At 40.6% G+C, this 14,695-nt stretch overlaps 1 protein-coding gene across 20 annotated transcripts in view; it reads right to left on the bottom strand.

Moving 5' to 3' along the window:
• mapk8ip3 (mitogen-activated protein kinase 8 interacting protein 3) overlaps nt 1–14,695 on the bottom strand; it is a 29,949-nt gene that overhangs the window by 10,268 nt on the left and 4,986 nt on the right. For 6 of the 20 annotated variants that reach the window (XM_030406544.1, XM_030406539.1, XM_030406542.1 and 3 more), the window contains exons 2-17: nt 12,642–12,762; nt 11,795–11,865; nt 11,035–11,126; nt 10,309–10,332; nt 8,325–8,475; nt 7,090–7,321; nt 6,901–7,003; nt 6,139–6,257; nt 5,318–5,329; nt 4,731–4,748; nt 3,123–3,180; nt 2,850–3,002; nt 1,253–1,310; nt 937–1,088; nt 343–399; nt 57–227 (exon numbers count right to left, since the gene is read on the bottom strand). In XM_030406544.1, coding sequence (XP_030262404.1) covers nt 57–227; nt 343–399; nt 937–1,088; nt 1,253–1,310; nt 2,850–3,002; nt 3,123–3,180; nt 4,731–4,748; nt 5,318–5,329; nt 6,139–6,257; nt 6,901–7,003; nt 7,090–7,321; nt 8,325–8,475; nt 10,309–10,332; nt 11,035–11,126; nt 11,795–11,865; nt 12,642–12,762 — 1,592 coding nt within the window. Of the gene's footprint in view, nt 1–56; nt 228–342; nt 400–936; nt 1,089–1,252; nt 1,311–2,849; nt 3,003–3,122; nt 3,181–4,730; nt 4,749–5,317; nt 5,330–6,138; nt 6,258–6,900; nt 7,004–7,089; nt 8,026–8,324; nt 8,476–10,308; nt 10,333–11,034; nt 11,127–11,794; nt 11,866–12,641; nt 12,763–14,695 lie in introns of those variants that run through there. The other 14 variants (XM_030406550.1, XM_030406546.1, XM_030406552.1 and 11 more) reach the window with 12 other exon arrangements.

Genomic DNA, 14,695 nt, shown 5'->3' on the forward strand with positions numbered 1-14,695 from the left:
AGGGTGGAGGTTTAGTGTTTAGTGCAGGGATGTAGCTGGCTGCTGCTGCTGCTCACTCTTCAGGGAAGAACTCCAGTGTGCGATTAGAGGTGGAGATCTGACACATGGTGTGGCTGCGTCGCTGGGAGAAACCGGCCGGCGAGGGAGACTTGTAGTGGATGTTGACGCTGTAGTACGGCCGCTTGACAGGCGGTGGGCTGGACGATGTGCTGAAGAGGCGTGCAAAGCTGGTGGACAGAGGGAGAAAGAGAGGGAGAGGTTTCATTTGACCGAATTACCTCTTTTTTTGGTAGGGGTTTTTTTGTACAGTAGAAGAAAAGTTTAATAAAAGCAGAATCTCACAACTGCCAGATGGTGGACTTCTTCTTCTCTTGGATTGGAGGACTCTCTCGGGATGCCCTGAGAGGAAGGAGAGGTGAGAGAATGAGAATAAAGTTCTTTTCTTTTAGTAACATAGTTTAGTTGTTTAGTAACATAGTTACATTTTCTGTGCTGCTGTAGAATCACAACCCAATATTAGGATACTGTAATAGTTTTTTGAATAAATGTGCAACTAAACACAAAATAACATGGCTACAAAAGGATATTAATTCTGTAAGGGAAGAAGTATACGAACGTAATATTCAGCTTAATAAAGATCTTTTTTAGTTCAACTTTGAGATTGATTTAGACCTTAATCACACCAAAGATTTTAGTATGTTGGGTTTAAACCTGGTGTTTCTTTAAAACCCTTATAAAAAAAGACAGAAAGATAGACCAGATTAGGTAAAAGTTACGATGAAGTTAAAACGAGAAGACGAAAGATGCAAAATTCAAGAATGTCAACGAAAGAATAAAACCAAGAAAAAGGACAACATCACATAAAAGCAAATAAATAAGAACATACAAAAGCAATAAAGAAGAAAAAGACAATGAAGACTTTAAAGTGGCGTCCACCTGATCATTTCTGTCCACCGGACGGCCTCCTGCAGCTCCATCAGTCTCTCTTTGTACTGATTCCTCTCCATCAGCACTCGGGCCATCTCCACCCGGGTGAACCGCCGCCGCTGCGTCATTGTCATGTCGCCGTCCTGCATGGGTGATGAAAACTGGGAGAGAGCATAGAGACATACTTACTTTGGATTACACGAGGTCTGAAAGCACACATTTAGAGACAGAGATGTGCAGCACATTGATAGAAGTGAGTCTTTTAGCAGTGTGTGATTCTCACAACGTGAGTAACACAGAAAGTGTCAGAAACGGTTATACTCACATCATCTCCTCCTTCGTCCTTAGAGTCCCGAGATGCACCGAGAGCCTCTGCTCGTAACCTTCAGCACAAAAAACAAAATGCAGCGTTACACAACCTTTATGTCTACTTGTGGTTTGTGAACATCTGGACGGACAGGGCAACCAGGACTGTGAGTCACTGAGGGATCTTTACAGTTGAATCCACGAGGCTTCTGGATCTGCAGTGGGCCTTTGAGCTGCAAACATTATCATCTATCATAGTAGGCAAATCACAGGTGTTACTGATAATATCAAGAATGGATCATTTCTAATCAGGTCACAGTGAGCCAGCATTCACAAACCAGGACCCTGAAACTGAAGCAGCTAGATGTAATTCAACAATAAGCTTTTCATTATCGTCACCTCTGATTTTGATCTCAAGAGTCAGATTAATGACGTTCTGAATGTGTGAAGTCTTGTTTTGTGCTTTTAAACTGAAGGAGATGAATCCTGCAGACTGTCTATCAATGAAACTCACTCACTTGGTGCTTACGATCGATCATGCCAGGAATTTTTTATCCCAAACAACTGTCTGACTAAAACTGTGAAGCTGACAGAAATCAAACTGATGTCACTATATTGAGTTAACTATGTAATCACTTGATAGTTGCATGGTCTCTCACAGATCGTTTCCGATAATCTTTGCAGTCTTGGCAAAACAAACAACGGAAACTATACAAAGAAACCCGAATAACATCTTGTTTTTTGGTCGTTGAACTCTGTGGAAAGTCTCAAGTGGAAGTAGATAGACTACCGTTGATTTTCTTCTAAGTACCTTAAGATTTATTGGCTGTTGTGAACATGCTGTTGGGCCTCAGGAGCGGTGTCCTGTTGAGTTTTACAATCTCAATTTAGCAATTTATTGCAGCAGAAGGTAGTCTCACACCAGCTTCAACTGCAGGTGAAATGCATCCTCTTCCAACGTGAGCAACTTCCTCCATGCGGCTGCAACAGTGGTGTTTGATTATACTATGGAATTATTTGCTCAGCTGTAACACACAGACTGTTCATGGCTGCACTGAAGAAGAAGTTGGGTGAACTGGTGAAATGATTGTATCCACAGAAAATAGTGAGGAAGTATTAAAAAAAGGAACATTATGACAAAGCAGAATACATTCAAAATGTATTCTTCTTTAAAGAAAAAAAAAGAAAAAGGAGCACACTCTGCAGGACACAGAGTTCCCCTCGCCACTGACTCAGCTAAAATCACTGAAGGATCAATACAGGAAATTAGAGAAGTTGAAAGTGGCCAAGATGCTGTCTGTGACACAGAAAAAAACAAGTCTGAAAAAAAAGCCTGATCTGTTTTCAGACTTTTTGTCCTCTGGTTTTAAAACTCAGACAAGTCAACAGTGCCTGTTTTTCAAGAGGATCACGTTACTGTTCCTCTTTGTTGTCAGGATGTTTTCATTTGTTTGGGTCACTAAGGTCTGGATTACAGCTCGACAGTTAAAGCTAGTGAAGCACAAGAGTTACTGCTGTTTTTGTGTTTGACCAGTTTTGTCATCTGTTAATGTATTTCTCTTTATGTCATCAATTTGTAGGAGCATATTGTTTCATTCTCATCATATTATTTTCACCTCTTGAGCTCTTCCTCCAGCTCCTTGACTCTGGCGTCCACCTTGTTCTTGGACTGCCTCACAGCCTCCAGCTCCTCCCGCAGCACCTCCTGCTCCCCCGACAGCTCGTCCACTTTGGCAATGAGGTCGTTTTTCACAATGTTGAGAGCATTTCTGTCGAGCAAAGAGCAGAGAGAGCAGGAGGGTAAGACATCAGAACTTTCTTCATGAAAACTACCAGTGTAGCTTTAAACACCACACAGACGCACACACACATTTATCTCTGTTTCTTACTTGGTCTCTAGGAGCTGTTTGTTCTCTGTCAGCAGGTTCTCCACCTCTTTGCCCATCCCTGAAACAGTCACATTTGCATCTGTTACTCTACAGACACTATACACAGCATCCATTAATCAATAAACCCATTGATTGATAGAATTCTGAGGCCTCTCTGCCTTTCAGACCAGCCAGGTTACAGTAAGTGGCTGTTTTGAACAAATGATAGAAAGCCTCCACAACAGCAGTTCTGATAAATAAAATGAAAACCAATAAACAAGATTTTTGATTTAAGCACGCATGTTAACAAGGAAGCCTAATCAGGTTGAAAAGGAAGGTTTGCTGTTAAATATCAAAAGAAAAATGGGTAAAAATGGTTGACTCATTTGAACATTTATGTCTTGTGAGAGACATACAGCTAAGAGGAGTTCTGGAGAATCTAACAGCTAACTGATGAGAACATGTAGACACAGTACAACCATAACATAAAATATCATGTCAATATCAATATCAATCAATATCCAGCTTAATTAGTGCACATTATAGTCAGAATTAAAGTCAGAGTTGATCCCTTGACCACGACAGTGTCAATAGCATGCTCAACCTGTTAATTTTGTTATCAAATCTTAATCCATTAATTCTTAATTAATTACCTTAATTACTGCCAGACATGAATTGAAATATATTTACGTGCAAGCAGCAAGCAGTGTGCAACAATAAGCCAAGCACACACATAGAAACAAACATAAAAGAGAGCAAAAAGCAACTGTTAATAACAAAAGACTGCTAATCGTTTGTGTGTGTTTTTTGTTTGTTGTTAAAATTTATATCTCTTTTGATAAATCACTCATAGCTTGGTCTTTAAAGGTGTCATTTGTAGAATATGGTCGGAATTAGATTCAAAAATATAGAGAGCAGCAAATCACAGGGTACCAAAAGCTGCTGCTCTTTGCTAGCTATCCTAGCTCATGGCTCTATAAACCATGGAGGCATTGATCACAGGGGGGAGTCACAACGGGTGGCAGGGCTCAGTTCAACTGGATTTGGCAGTCTGACATCAGAGTGAACACAGCTGGACACCGAACTGGAACTGAACACAGCCTCCGAGACAGGGGATACAGTAAGGAGGCGATTTACAGTGGCTCTGGTCAAAGCTATGACTTTAGGGATGATAAGACACAGCTTTACACTTTGTTCAATATAAGTTAATTTATTGAATGTTTTAAACTAAATATCTGGCCATATTCTACAAATTATACCCTTAATTGTGGTGAGCAAAGCAGCCCAAAGATTTAGCTTTTCTTTTTCTTCAGGGACTTTTAAAGCCAGCTGACATTGTCTCCTGTTGAATTATGTTCACCTCAAAGGCTGTTGATCTTGATTCAGATTTCTTCACGCTGTCTATACCATTACATTATTCTCTAGTAATGTTTTCCTTCTGAAGAAAGAGATATTTTCATTTTAATGCTCTATTAATAGGGAGATCTTAGGTAGGTGAGATGCAAAGGTAAATATAAAGCCACAAGAAAAACAGACACAAAGGAGGAACCAGGGGGACATGAAAGCTGGAGGCCAGGGAATGACATAACAAGCAAATGTGACCATAAGCGAAGGCAGGGCGTGCCTTACCGAAGAAATCATCGCGGACTGGAGGCAAAAGAAGAAGAATGGAGAGGCCACAGATCAGAGAAGAAGAAAGACAGTGGCAGGAAGGAAAGAGAGGAGAGAGAGGATGCTGATAAGCATTTATTAACGTGGGTTTGAAGAAGAGCAGCAGGGATAGAACTAAACAGAAAAGCTGCTATCTGGCCTGATATATTCAAACATCATCAGCTTGATCTTAAAGTCCCAGTGAAATAGCTCAATTATGTTTTTCCTGTTTGAATATGAGGCTGGCAGGGTCATTTTGAACCATCAGGACATACTGTGTAGACTGATAAAGCTATTTAGATACATTTCACTGTGACTTTAAATGAATAAGAACGCAATAGGTTTACTCTGTGTGTATGGATATCAAGTATCTACTGTGTCAGATTTCCAAGCAATAAATGAACCATTATACATATATCAATAACCTAACTTTTAGATGTGTCACTTTTGTCTGATCTGTTCACACTGGTTGAGATTTCCGCCTTAGATTTTAGCTGTGGACTTTGGGGAGTAGAGAGGAGTTGAGAGAGTAAAAGAAAAAAAACAATGCATGCTCAGATACACACCTGAAAACTCGCCTATGGATGTCACCAGCAGAAGCACATAAAAGGGGAAAAAAGAAAATGGGTGAGAGATTAACAGATGGACAAGAAGAGGGCTCATTTGTCCCTTTTTATTCTGTTGTAAAAAAAATGGGGAAAATGTATGAAAACCCCAAATCAACCCAGTTGTTTTGTCCCATAACAGACATGTAATATGGACATATTACATATTATAAAAAAATTATAAGAAGTCTAATGAAATCTCTTAAAAATAACAAATTCAACTTTGAAAAATTACATAGCAACCTTTGAAATGGGTTGCATCAAACATGCCTCTGCCCCATAAAAAGAGATTTAAAAAATGGTAGAAAAACAAAGAAATAATAAAAGTAACACTGCATGAATGGGCGGCTGAGGTTGGGCGTGCAGCCACTGAGGGATTGTATGGAGCTGCTGGCATGAAGTGTACTGCAGCCTCAGCCATGCAAGGTAAAAGAAAACAAAACAGTCAAACAGCTTCACATGGAGCTCCTGCCCTGCAGTAACGCAAAGTGAATACAAAAGCTGGCGCTGTGCAACACGCACATGCATCCACTTTGGATCTACAATTAATCTGATATTACTGATTAATATCACAGATTGGCAGTAGAAGTAGAAGCTTCACTTCCACCAGGTCAAGATGACAAGCTGTTTCCCAGCATGTCATTTGAAATACTTGACCATGACCCAAAGAGAAGGATACCGCTAAAGTGAGTTGATGGCAAAATTTTGCTTCAACTTCACTGCCAGGCTTCAGGGCTCCAAGAAAAAGTATTTGGATTGATGAATCCATGTTCTGGTCATACCTAGCAGCTCGGCACCTGCATCCACATCTCCAATGATGTCTGACTTGGCGTCTTTGATCTCGTGGTAGAGAGAGTCGGTGTTGATGCCAAAGGCCTCGTTCACTATGCCCTGCGAGGGGCTGAAACACACATTAGATTTCATCAGACAAAAGTGGTGGAAGAGGAAGTTCAATTGTGACTTTCACCAGGTAAACAGCAGCAAACTATATGTATCTAAAAACAGCTTTGAAAAGGTTAAAGAACTCCTTTAAATGAATGAACTATTCTATTCATTCATTTAAATATGACACATGTTGTCTATGGTCATTTTCAAATTTTAACTTCAGCTGAAGATTTGAGGACCGTCTGATGGTGGAGAGACTGAAAAACTACATGTTTGAGGTAACTGACTACAAATCTGTACTGAACAAAAACCCAGACATCCCATCAACAAAGAAAAACAACATGATGTTGAATTACCTTAATCAAGCTCGCAAGTCACTGCAGATTGTTTATTACACCAGAGCAGAGCTGCATTAGTATTTCCTCCTTTTCTTTGTCATTCCTACTAGTAAATTAAGAGTCTTTTGAGTTCTGGGAAATTGTGATGAGCATTTTTCAGTACTTTTTTCTTTTTGCATGTTGGCCTTAAATGTACAAAAAACTGGTGTGGTCCTGAGAACCTCTTTGGACTTGTTCAAAAAGGCAGCAAAACTTTGGCGATACCGGATCTTTTGTTTTTGTTTTTGCTGTACATGTAATGCAGCCACATTGTCTTTGTACCTGTTTCCTCCTCCATACACTCGGGGGTCCACACACATGTCCAGCTCAGGAGTAGAATCGATGATCTCCTGAAACTCTGACCACTCATCACTGCTTCCCATTCCTATAAAAACATGACGGAGACACCACAGAATTACGTTTCAGCTGCACCTTGAGAAGACTGGATACAATTCAGTAACATCTTCTTACCAATGCTGACATTCCTGGTCTCCTGGCAAACCTGCACCTCCATATTCCGGCTGAGCCGCTTGGCACTTTTCCTGCGGTTCCCGGGCCGCATGGCATCAAACTCGGCGTTCGGGTTGAAGCCCTCGTTGATGGGGGTGACTGTGGCGGAGGGGACGGAGGAAGTGGGTGTGTTGGACTTGCTCCCTGTGCTGCTGGGTGTGGCCGCCACTGAGTCGGACTCCGATCCATCCTCCTTAATGTTCAGTGGTGACATGAGATGAGAACATGGGAACAAGAGACAATCAGCATTATATGAGGGTCATATAGGGGAGGCAGACTCTTTACCTATAACACCTGGTTGTATTTCTGCTGGCCAGATAGAGTAGATTATGACTTTAATTTCTTATAAGCAGCTCCATGTTTTGTGCTTCAACTTTAGTTTTTCTTGGATTCATGTTCTAATATCACATAACATTTAGGTTGTTTTGAAGTTTTTGAATCATGGATGATTTTAAAGATGTGAAGTCATATTTTTGAGCAATTTTGGCATAATAAATAAATAAATAAATAAATAAATAAATAAATGTATATAAACATTTAACGTTCAGTGAATTGTTGTTCTTGCTGCATGAAACTCATCCATGCAGATATCTTAGCTGTTTAATTTTGAAATATTTCTTTTTTTAGTAGTTTAAGGAAGTCAGTAGGTCAAGTTGATTACATGCCTACCATAGCTTACTATAACTCCTAAAATGTGCTCGTTAATCTGCGTTTATGTTCTCAGGAGCTGAATAACTGCAGCTGCCACAACAAGAAACCAACACTGTCCGCTGTTCCCTCTTACCTTCTCTGTTTCTTTCACTGATGCTATGAAATTATGAGTAGCATATTTTTCTTTAAAGGGACATTTGGAAACACTTAATGCACATTTAACTAAAAAGATGAGGACGTATGGCAGAAGCTACATGATCTCACAGTAAAATAATCACAGTTATAAAGAAAACTACATGGAACAAAACAATATGGACCCCTGCTTGCTTGAGTCAACATTTACGCCTAACAAATCCGACTTTTTAAGATTTACAGTGTAATAAAACAAGTTTCCTTCTAAAGCGACACAAGCAGGCATGAGGGGGGAGGTGGTCCATGTGGGCGTGGCTAGCGGGACGGGCAGCAGTAAGGCTGCCCCTCCCTCCTTCCACTCCCCAGGCTGCGGTTGTGGTCGTGGAGGAGGACAGAGCCACTGTCCGTCCCACCTGATAGGCGGAGCAGAAGGTAGACTGGCCGAGCTCGCTGACCTGCCAGATGTCCTTCCCCGGCATCATCCTAGCCCCCCCGAGACCCCCACGTACCATGCCCTCGACGTTGGGGTAGAGGCTCAATGACGGCGGGCGCTCCGCTTTGCTGCTGGCAGGAAGGACACAGAGAAAAGTGGATTCTTAGGTGAGACTGATTATTGATTACTCATTCATTATATACAATACATTTTTCTTGTCCAGGCAGCCTGGCATGCATTAGATGCAAGGTGCAAAACAACCTGGTCAATATTTCAACACAATGTTGAAACCAGCGGTGGAACGAGTTTTTTAAATCCTTCACTCCATTTAAAAGGAGAAATACCATGGTCTTAAAATACTCCATTACAGGTATGATCTGAAATATCAAAAGTAAAAGTACTCATTATGCAGAGTGGCTCCTTTAAAATGATATCAAAATATGGTATCATTATTCAGTTTTGTTATCACTAACAAATACAATTTAATGTTGAATTTCATCAATGTGGAGCTCATTTTACATACATTATATACTACGGGGTAGAACAGTGCTACACTAAGAATATTGTGTTTTTCATGTAAAAGTAACTAGTAACTATGAGTGTAAAATATAGTGGATTACAAAATACATTTCCCCCTGAAATGTAATGGAGTAGAAGTATAAAGTAGCATGGAATGGAAACAAATTGCACTTAAGTACAGTAGCAGAGTAAATGTACTTTCTCGCTGAGGGTTAGATGAGAAGATTGACACCACCCTCATGTCTGCACAGTAAATATGAAGCTACAACCATCAGCTGGCTAGCTCATCCTAGCCCGGGAGAAAGCCCTTGTTGAACAGAAATAGGTATTAGAGGTGCTTGTAGGTGGATTTCGTCTCCTTTCGGACAAAGCCAGGCTAGCTGTTCTCGTCTTTATGCTAAGCTAAGCTAACTGGCTGCTGGCTTTAGCTTCATATTTAGTGTACAGACATGAGAGTGGTGTCAATCTTCTCATTTAACTCTCAGCAGAAGTTACATTTTACATGAGCACCAAGAAGAAACAAACACATACATGACTACACAAAGAAACAGCAAATGCTTGCGGTAAAAACCACATCCCGATATATTAAAATTGAGTAGTAAGGTAAAAAACACGGCAGGGGGTAGGGATATTAAGGTAAAGGCAAAACTGCTCATTAACAAGCCTGACAACTAGAAGCAACGGGGGCTTTGAATGCATGCAGTCCAGTCCACACACATCTTCCTCAAAAGCTTTTCTTAATTTAAATACTGATGCAAGTCATTCAAAGCATTAACAAAGGCAACAACAGGAAGAATCTCAACACAGGGTCACATTATAAGGAATGCCACGACTATCTGATTAAGGGCCCTGCCCAATGATTCAAAGCTCCAAAGCTTTATTCATAGATGTAATGTACAGGAATTAGTTCCTTTGTACGCCTGATTTGCCGCGTTAAGACTTTGGCCTTATGAACAACTGAAACTGAAACTGTCTCTGCAGGTTTCCACATCTGCTACTCTACAAAACATCAGAAATGTACAGATTTCATTCCTACAAAAGAAATAACTGCGGAATTTGTCATATATCTTCTTTGCTTACTCTTAATTAATAATATCCATATAACTGAATCCACCTTGCGAATTATAATGATTTCACATTTGGGAAGAGAGACAGGCAAGACAAGCAGAGCAGGCAGACAGACAGCGGCAACTCATGAGGGAGAAAGAGGAGAAGGTAGATGGGGCAAACTCTTCATCATGAGCTCTGAGCCATTCCTCATTTCATTCGTCATCATTAAACGCAACATTATTGATGCATTCAAGATAATATATTGTCACAGGCATCAATAATAAATAAAGTACACGCGTAAGGGAATAGTATGAAGTCAAAGCAGGCCGGTTTAGACGGCGGAGCTGAGGGAGGGAGGAGGTGTGGGGGCAGCTGTGGGACCACGTTGGATTTACCTTTTCCTCCATGTGTGGCGATGACTGTGCAAACAGCAGCACAGAGAGCAAGCCAGCAAGACAGACAGACACCGATTAGAGAAAGACAGTAGACAGAAACATGCCATGACACATGAAAACACACAAAACTCACATTTTGCACTTTTGTGGTAGATTGCCTTAATTTAAACCCGCGTCAACAGTTTGCTAATCTATCCTGACAACTATCCTGAAAAAAATCACAACACAAACCATCGAGAGCTAATACTGGACTGGATTCAAGAATATTTGTAGGTTTAGGATGTCTTTGTATCAACAGTGTAGCTGACTATATTTAAGATACTGTGGTTATATTGTACATGTTGCAGGAGGCGACTAATCTGCGGTTCAGCTACAGAAGCGGCACCAGATGTCCCACTCCTCGTCTTGCTTCATGCTCGACTGGCAAATAAACTTCAAACTCGCTTTATTTCTAATTGTTTCCCACAAGGCTGATAATGGCTGCCAGGTTTCATTGTACACTTCCTCTCCTCTCCTGTCAGAAGGGAAGTACCAGCTGTTCAACATGGCTGCTGGCAAACAAGTACCAGCATCAACACAATGAGCGCGTCGACACGTGAAAAGCCTAACACGCTCAGGACAAAACACAAAACATCGGCAACAAGACGATGGATTGGATGAATGTTAGGATTAAAGATGAACGCTCGCCCCCGACACACCAACACACACACACACACGACCACTCACGTTCGTCCACAGCCGGGGCCTTCTGGTTGGCTGTTGCTCCCTGCCTGCTGCATTTTGGATCGCTCTATGTGCTCGACGTACGTCTGAATCATCTGTGAACCACGAGGACAAGAAAAAATTAGACAAAAGAGGGACACAAAAAAAAAAAAATGTTTAACGTCAATAAAACATGAGAGTAAATGAGGTGCATGCAAGGATTAGAGTGATTTAATTACAAAATCTATAGTCTACTAAATGTTGGAACACTGTCGGAAATATTCTGTGAACCAAAATCAGATTGTGAGATTATAATGCTCAAAGGACCACGCTGGGGCTTTTTGCATATTGTTGTTTTTTTTTACTACAAATCATTTAAGACTTATTTGAATGCTGCCCACTTTTTAATGCACACGCCTTGTTGTCAATTGTGTTTCTCTGCATTCGAGGCAGCCATTGTTTATGCAGAAAACCACAGCTGACAGAGAAGTGGGATGAAACATTAACATGTAAAACAACATGGCATGGATTTGGTGACATAATGTAAAATCTATGTAAAATCAGAAAAGAAACGGGCCAAAATAAAGAGCATTATGCTCCTTTACCACATGTCTGCTCCTCCCTAAAGTCTCTTTTGCACTTTGGCTGCCACATTACAATGATACTGCAATGAACAACTAGTCAGTGTGGCAGATTTTGGAGGAATAGATTTAAACTGTAAGACATGATTTTGGAAATGAAAGTTCTTGGGACTCCAGATGAACAACAGTTGGGCTCATCTTACCTCAGTGTGACGCTGGTGGAGAGCGTTGTATTCTTTCTTCATGTCGGATTCTCGCTCCTCCAACCGAGTGACTGAGAGACAGAGAGAGAAAAGCTAAAATTGTTGTAGCAAGGAGAAGAAAAAGTAATGGATTCAAATGCTGTAATCCTTTACAAATGACTTATTCCCTTTATAACTTGTCACAAAATTAAACACGAGGGCTTTGACAATGAAATATCATTTCACGACAGCTGAATGAGCTATAGCAACGGCAAGAGGTTTTGTTGCTCGCTAAAATACTGGATTAAACATGAGTTATTTAGCTATTTGGGTCTAAACTCCACTGTAAATCCAAACAAAAATAAACATCAAGAAAAAAGCCAAGTGTGGATGGCAAGAATACAAAACCAAACAGCTAATCAAATTTGCACACCAAGATTTAATAGGCACTGACAAGTAACAAAGGCAAACCAGGGTTTCAGTTTAAAAGCATCAAATCTAAAAATACAACATCCTCCAACAGTGTGTCTACTTCCCTTCCTATCTCCTCATTACAACGACGACAGAAATGTATTCCTGAGCTTTAGTGTTACATTTTCTTGTATCTAAAGGAAAACAACTGGAAAGCTGCAGAGCTATTACTTGACATTCATCAAATAACTTTCATATCAATATCCAGGTAATCGCACTAAGCCTAAAGCACGGGGCTCAACACTCATCTTTCATGTTTTGGACTTTATCTACATGTAATGGATGTTGTTTGTTTATCATCTCCTGGTTTTGATTTAAAATCTAGACCTGCAGTTGGAATTAACTCTGCTTCAGCACGTCCCATATATTAAAGCTCTTAATAAGGTTGTCCACTCACTCTGGTCAGAATAGTTCTTTGTCTTGAGCTCCAGCTGTTTCCCCTGCAGCTCCAGGAACTCTACCTGCACCTGCAGGTCCTTCTTCTCCGCTTCCAACGCATCCTCGAATTCAATGAATTTCTGATGGAAGACACAGAGACAAAAAACGGGTTTTTACACAGCTGGATAAAACATTCAAATGATACCAAAACATGACAATTAAATGAAATATAGTTACTACTGTATATGGATTTCACACAGAAAGAAACACTGCACATTCAGATAACTCTGCATGTGGTCCATACAGAATGTTGTCCTGTGATTAAGATATTGTTCACAGTATTAATCACCTTCCAGTGACTGTTTTGAATTTGCAGTCTCCTGCATACATCAAAAACAGTGTCAAACATTATGTATTTAAAGACTGTCTCTTACAAAAAGGTTGCAATTTGTCAGCAGCTCTTTAAAATACCTCAGTTGGTACGACTATGTCCACATAAACTTGTTACTGAGGTACTAGAATAAGCAAACACAGAGTTGCCTGCTTCTCCAACACACTGCCTGTTTGGGTTTTTTTTTCTTTTTCTAAAGCTGTTCACAATGACGTCCTTTTTTCAGTGCAGCAAGTTCACAAAGTCTTAATACTGTAATCCTCCAACTGCTGCGAGACCACTGAGCCAGGAGCATGCAGCAGATACACACCAAACAGTAAAAGCAGCTGCTACAGTATGTGACCAACAACATGATATGACAGCTACTACTGACATCTTACATTGTGAAGAACAACAATTCTGACTTGTTGTCAGGTGCAGAGTGGATTTTAGCAGGAAAATGAACCAATTAGTCATTTCAGCTACTGACCAGAGGAGAGAACTGAAATATTGCAGAGATGCTTCCCTTCTTGCAAGCTCATTTTAAAAAGACGAGCTTCAAAATAATAACAAAACATGTGCCTCAGTGACTCTTGTGAATATATCAACTACCAAGCTGAATGAACAGCCTTTTTTATAACCTTTGCTGCAAATATATGAATATAAATCATATTTTGCATCTAATATGCAACTCATGCACTCTAGCAGTAGTTCTACTTTCAGAGCAGCAGACTACAGCGTCATGAAATAACATCCTTCCTCCTCTCTCCTTGGATTGGGAACACGTCCGACAGTAACGCCCTTCAAACACACCCCTCTATCCACTACTGACACCTAACCTCTCCAATCTCCAGAGTACTTGCTATTAAAATGCAGTATGTTGTGGTTTGGTGACTGGAGACTTAAAAAAAACATAGTGCTGCTTTATAAAAGGACACTGGATATAGGCAAACTATGTTTACACAGGTGGAATGATGCAGTGAACAGATTTAAGGGCAGGACTGTTGTGTTTCCTGTCCAGAAGGAAAAATACATTAGTTCGCTTTCCCGACAAACGGTAGCTAAGTGCATTTGACTGCAATGTGGTCACACTTCACGCCGTTTACACATTCTAAGCAAACACTGACAGTAGCGTGAAAACAATACCACGCAGCATAACATTAGTAGATTAGTATAAAACCTCGAGGAAAGGTGGATTTGAGCTGTTGAATCTGCAATCATTGCTTTTGTGTTTAACCGACTAAAGCAAACTAAAATCCAGACAGAAGGTGACGTGAGAATGGATCCGGCACAGGAATGATGATCAATCTTTTACTGCGATCACACGCTGAGAAGTGTGAAACCAGCACAGTCAGTGATACACAGTGACGGATCATTCCAGCCAGAGGCCTTAGAGCAAAACAACACGGATGCTACAAAATGGCTGAATTTGTTAACTTCTCCTTGAGAGCTGTAAACCTGGATATCTTGGTGAGGGCTATACGAGTAGACAGGGAGTTGTGGCTTTGTTTACCATTAGCTTGAGCCTAATAACCTTGTAATCTGAGCCCCTCTCTGCTGTATCTTGCAGAGAGAGGCTGTATTATTGTTTTCCTCAGCCCCTGAGGTTCCCACTTTCGCTGCTTTTTCATCTTATTAGCCTTCGCCTCTGTCCGATCGGGTATGAGCGTTTACTCTCTCATCCTGCAGCTTTCTAAACCCCG

Source organism: Sparus aurata, chromosome 23, assembly GCF_900880675.1.
Source record: "Sparus aurata chromosome 23, fSpaAur1.1, whole genome shotgun sequence".
Lineage (NCBI taxonomy): Eukaryota > Metazoa > Chordata > Actinopteri > Spariformes > Sparidae > Sparus > Sparus aurata.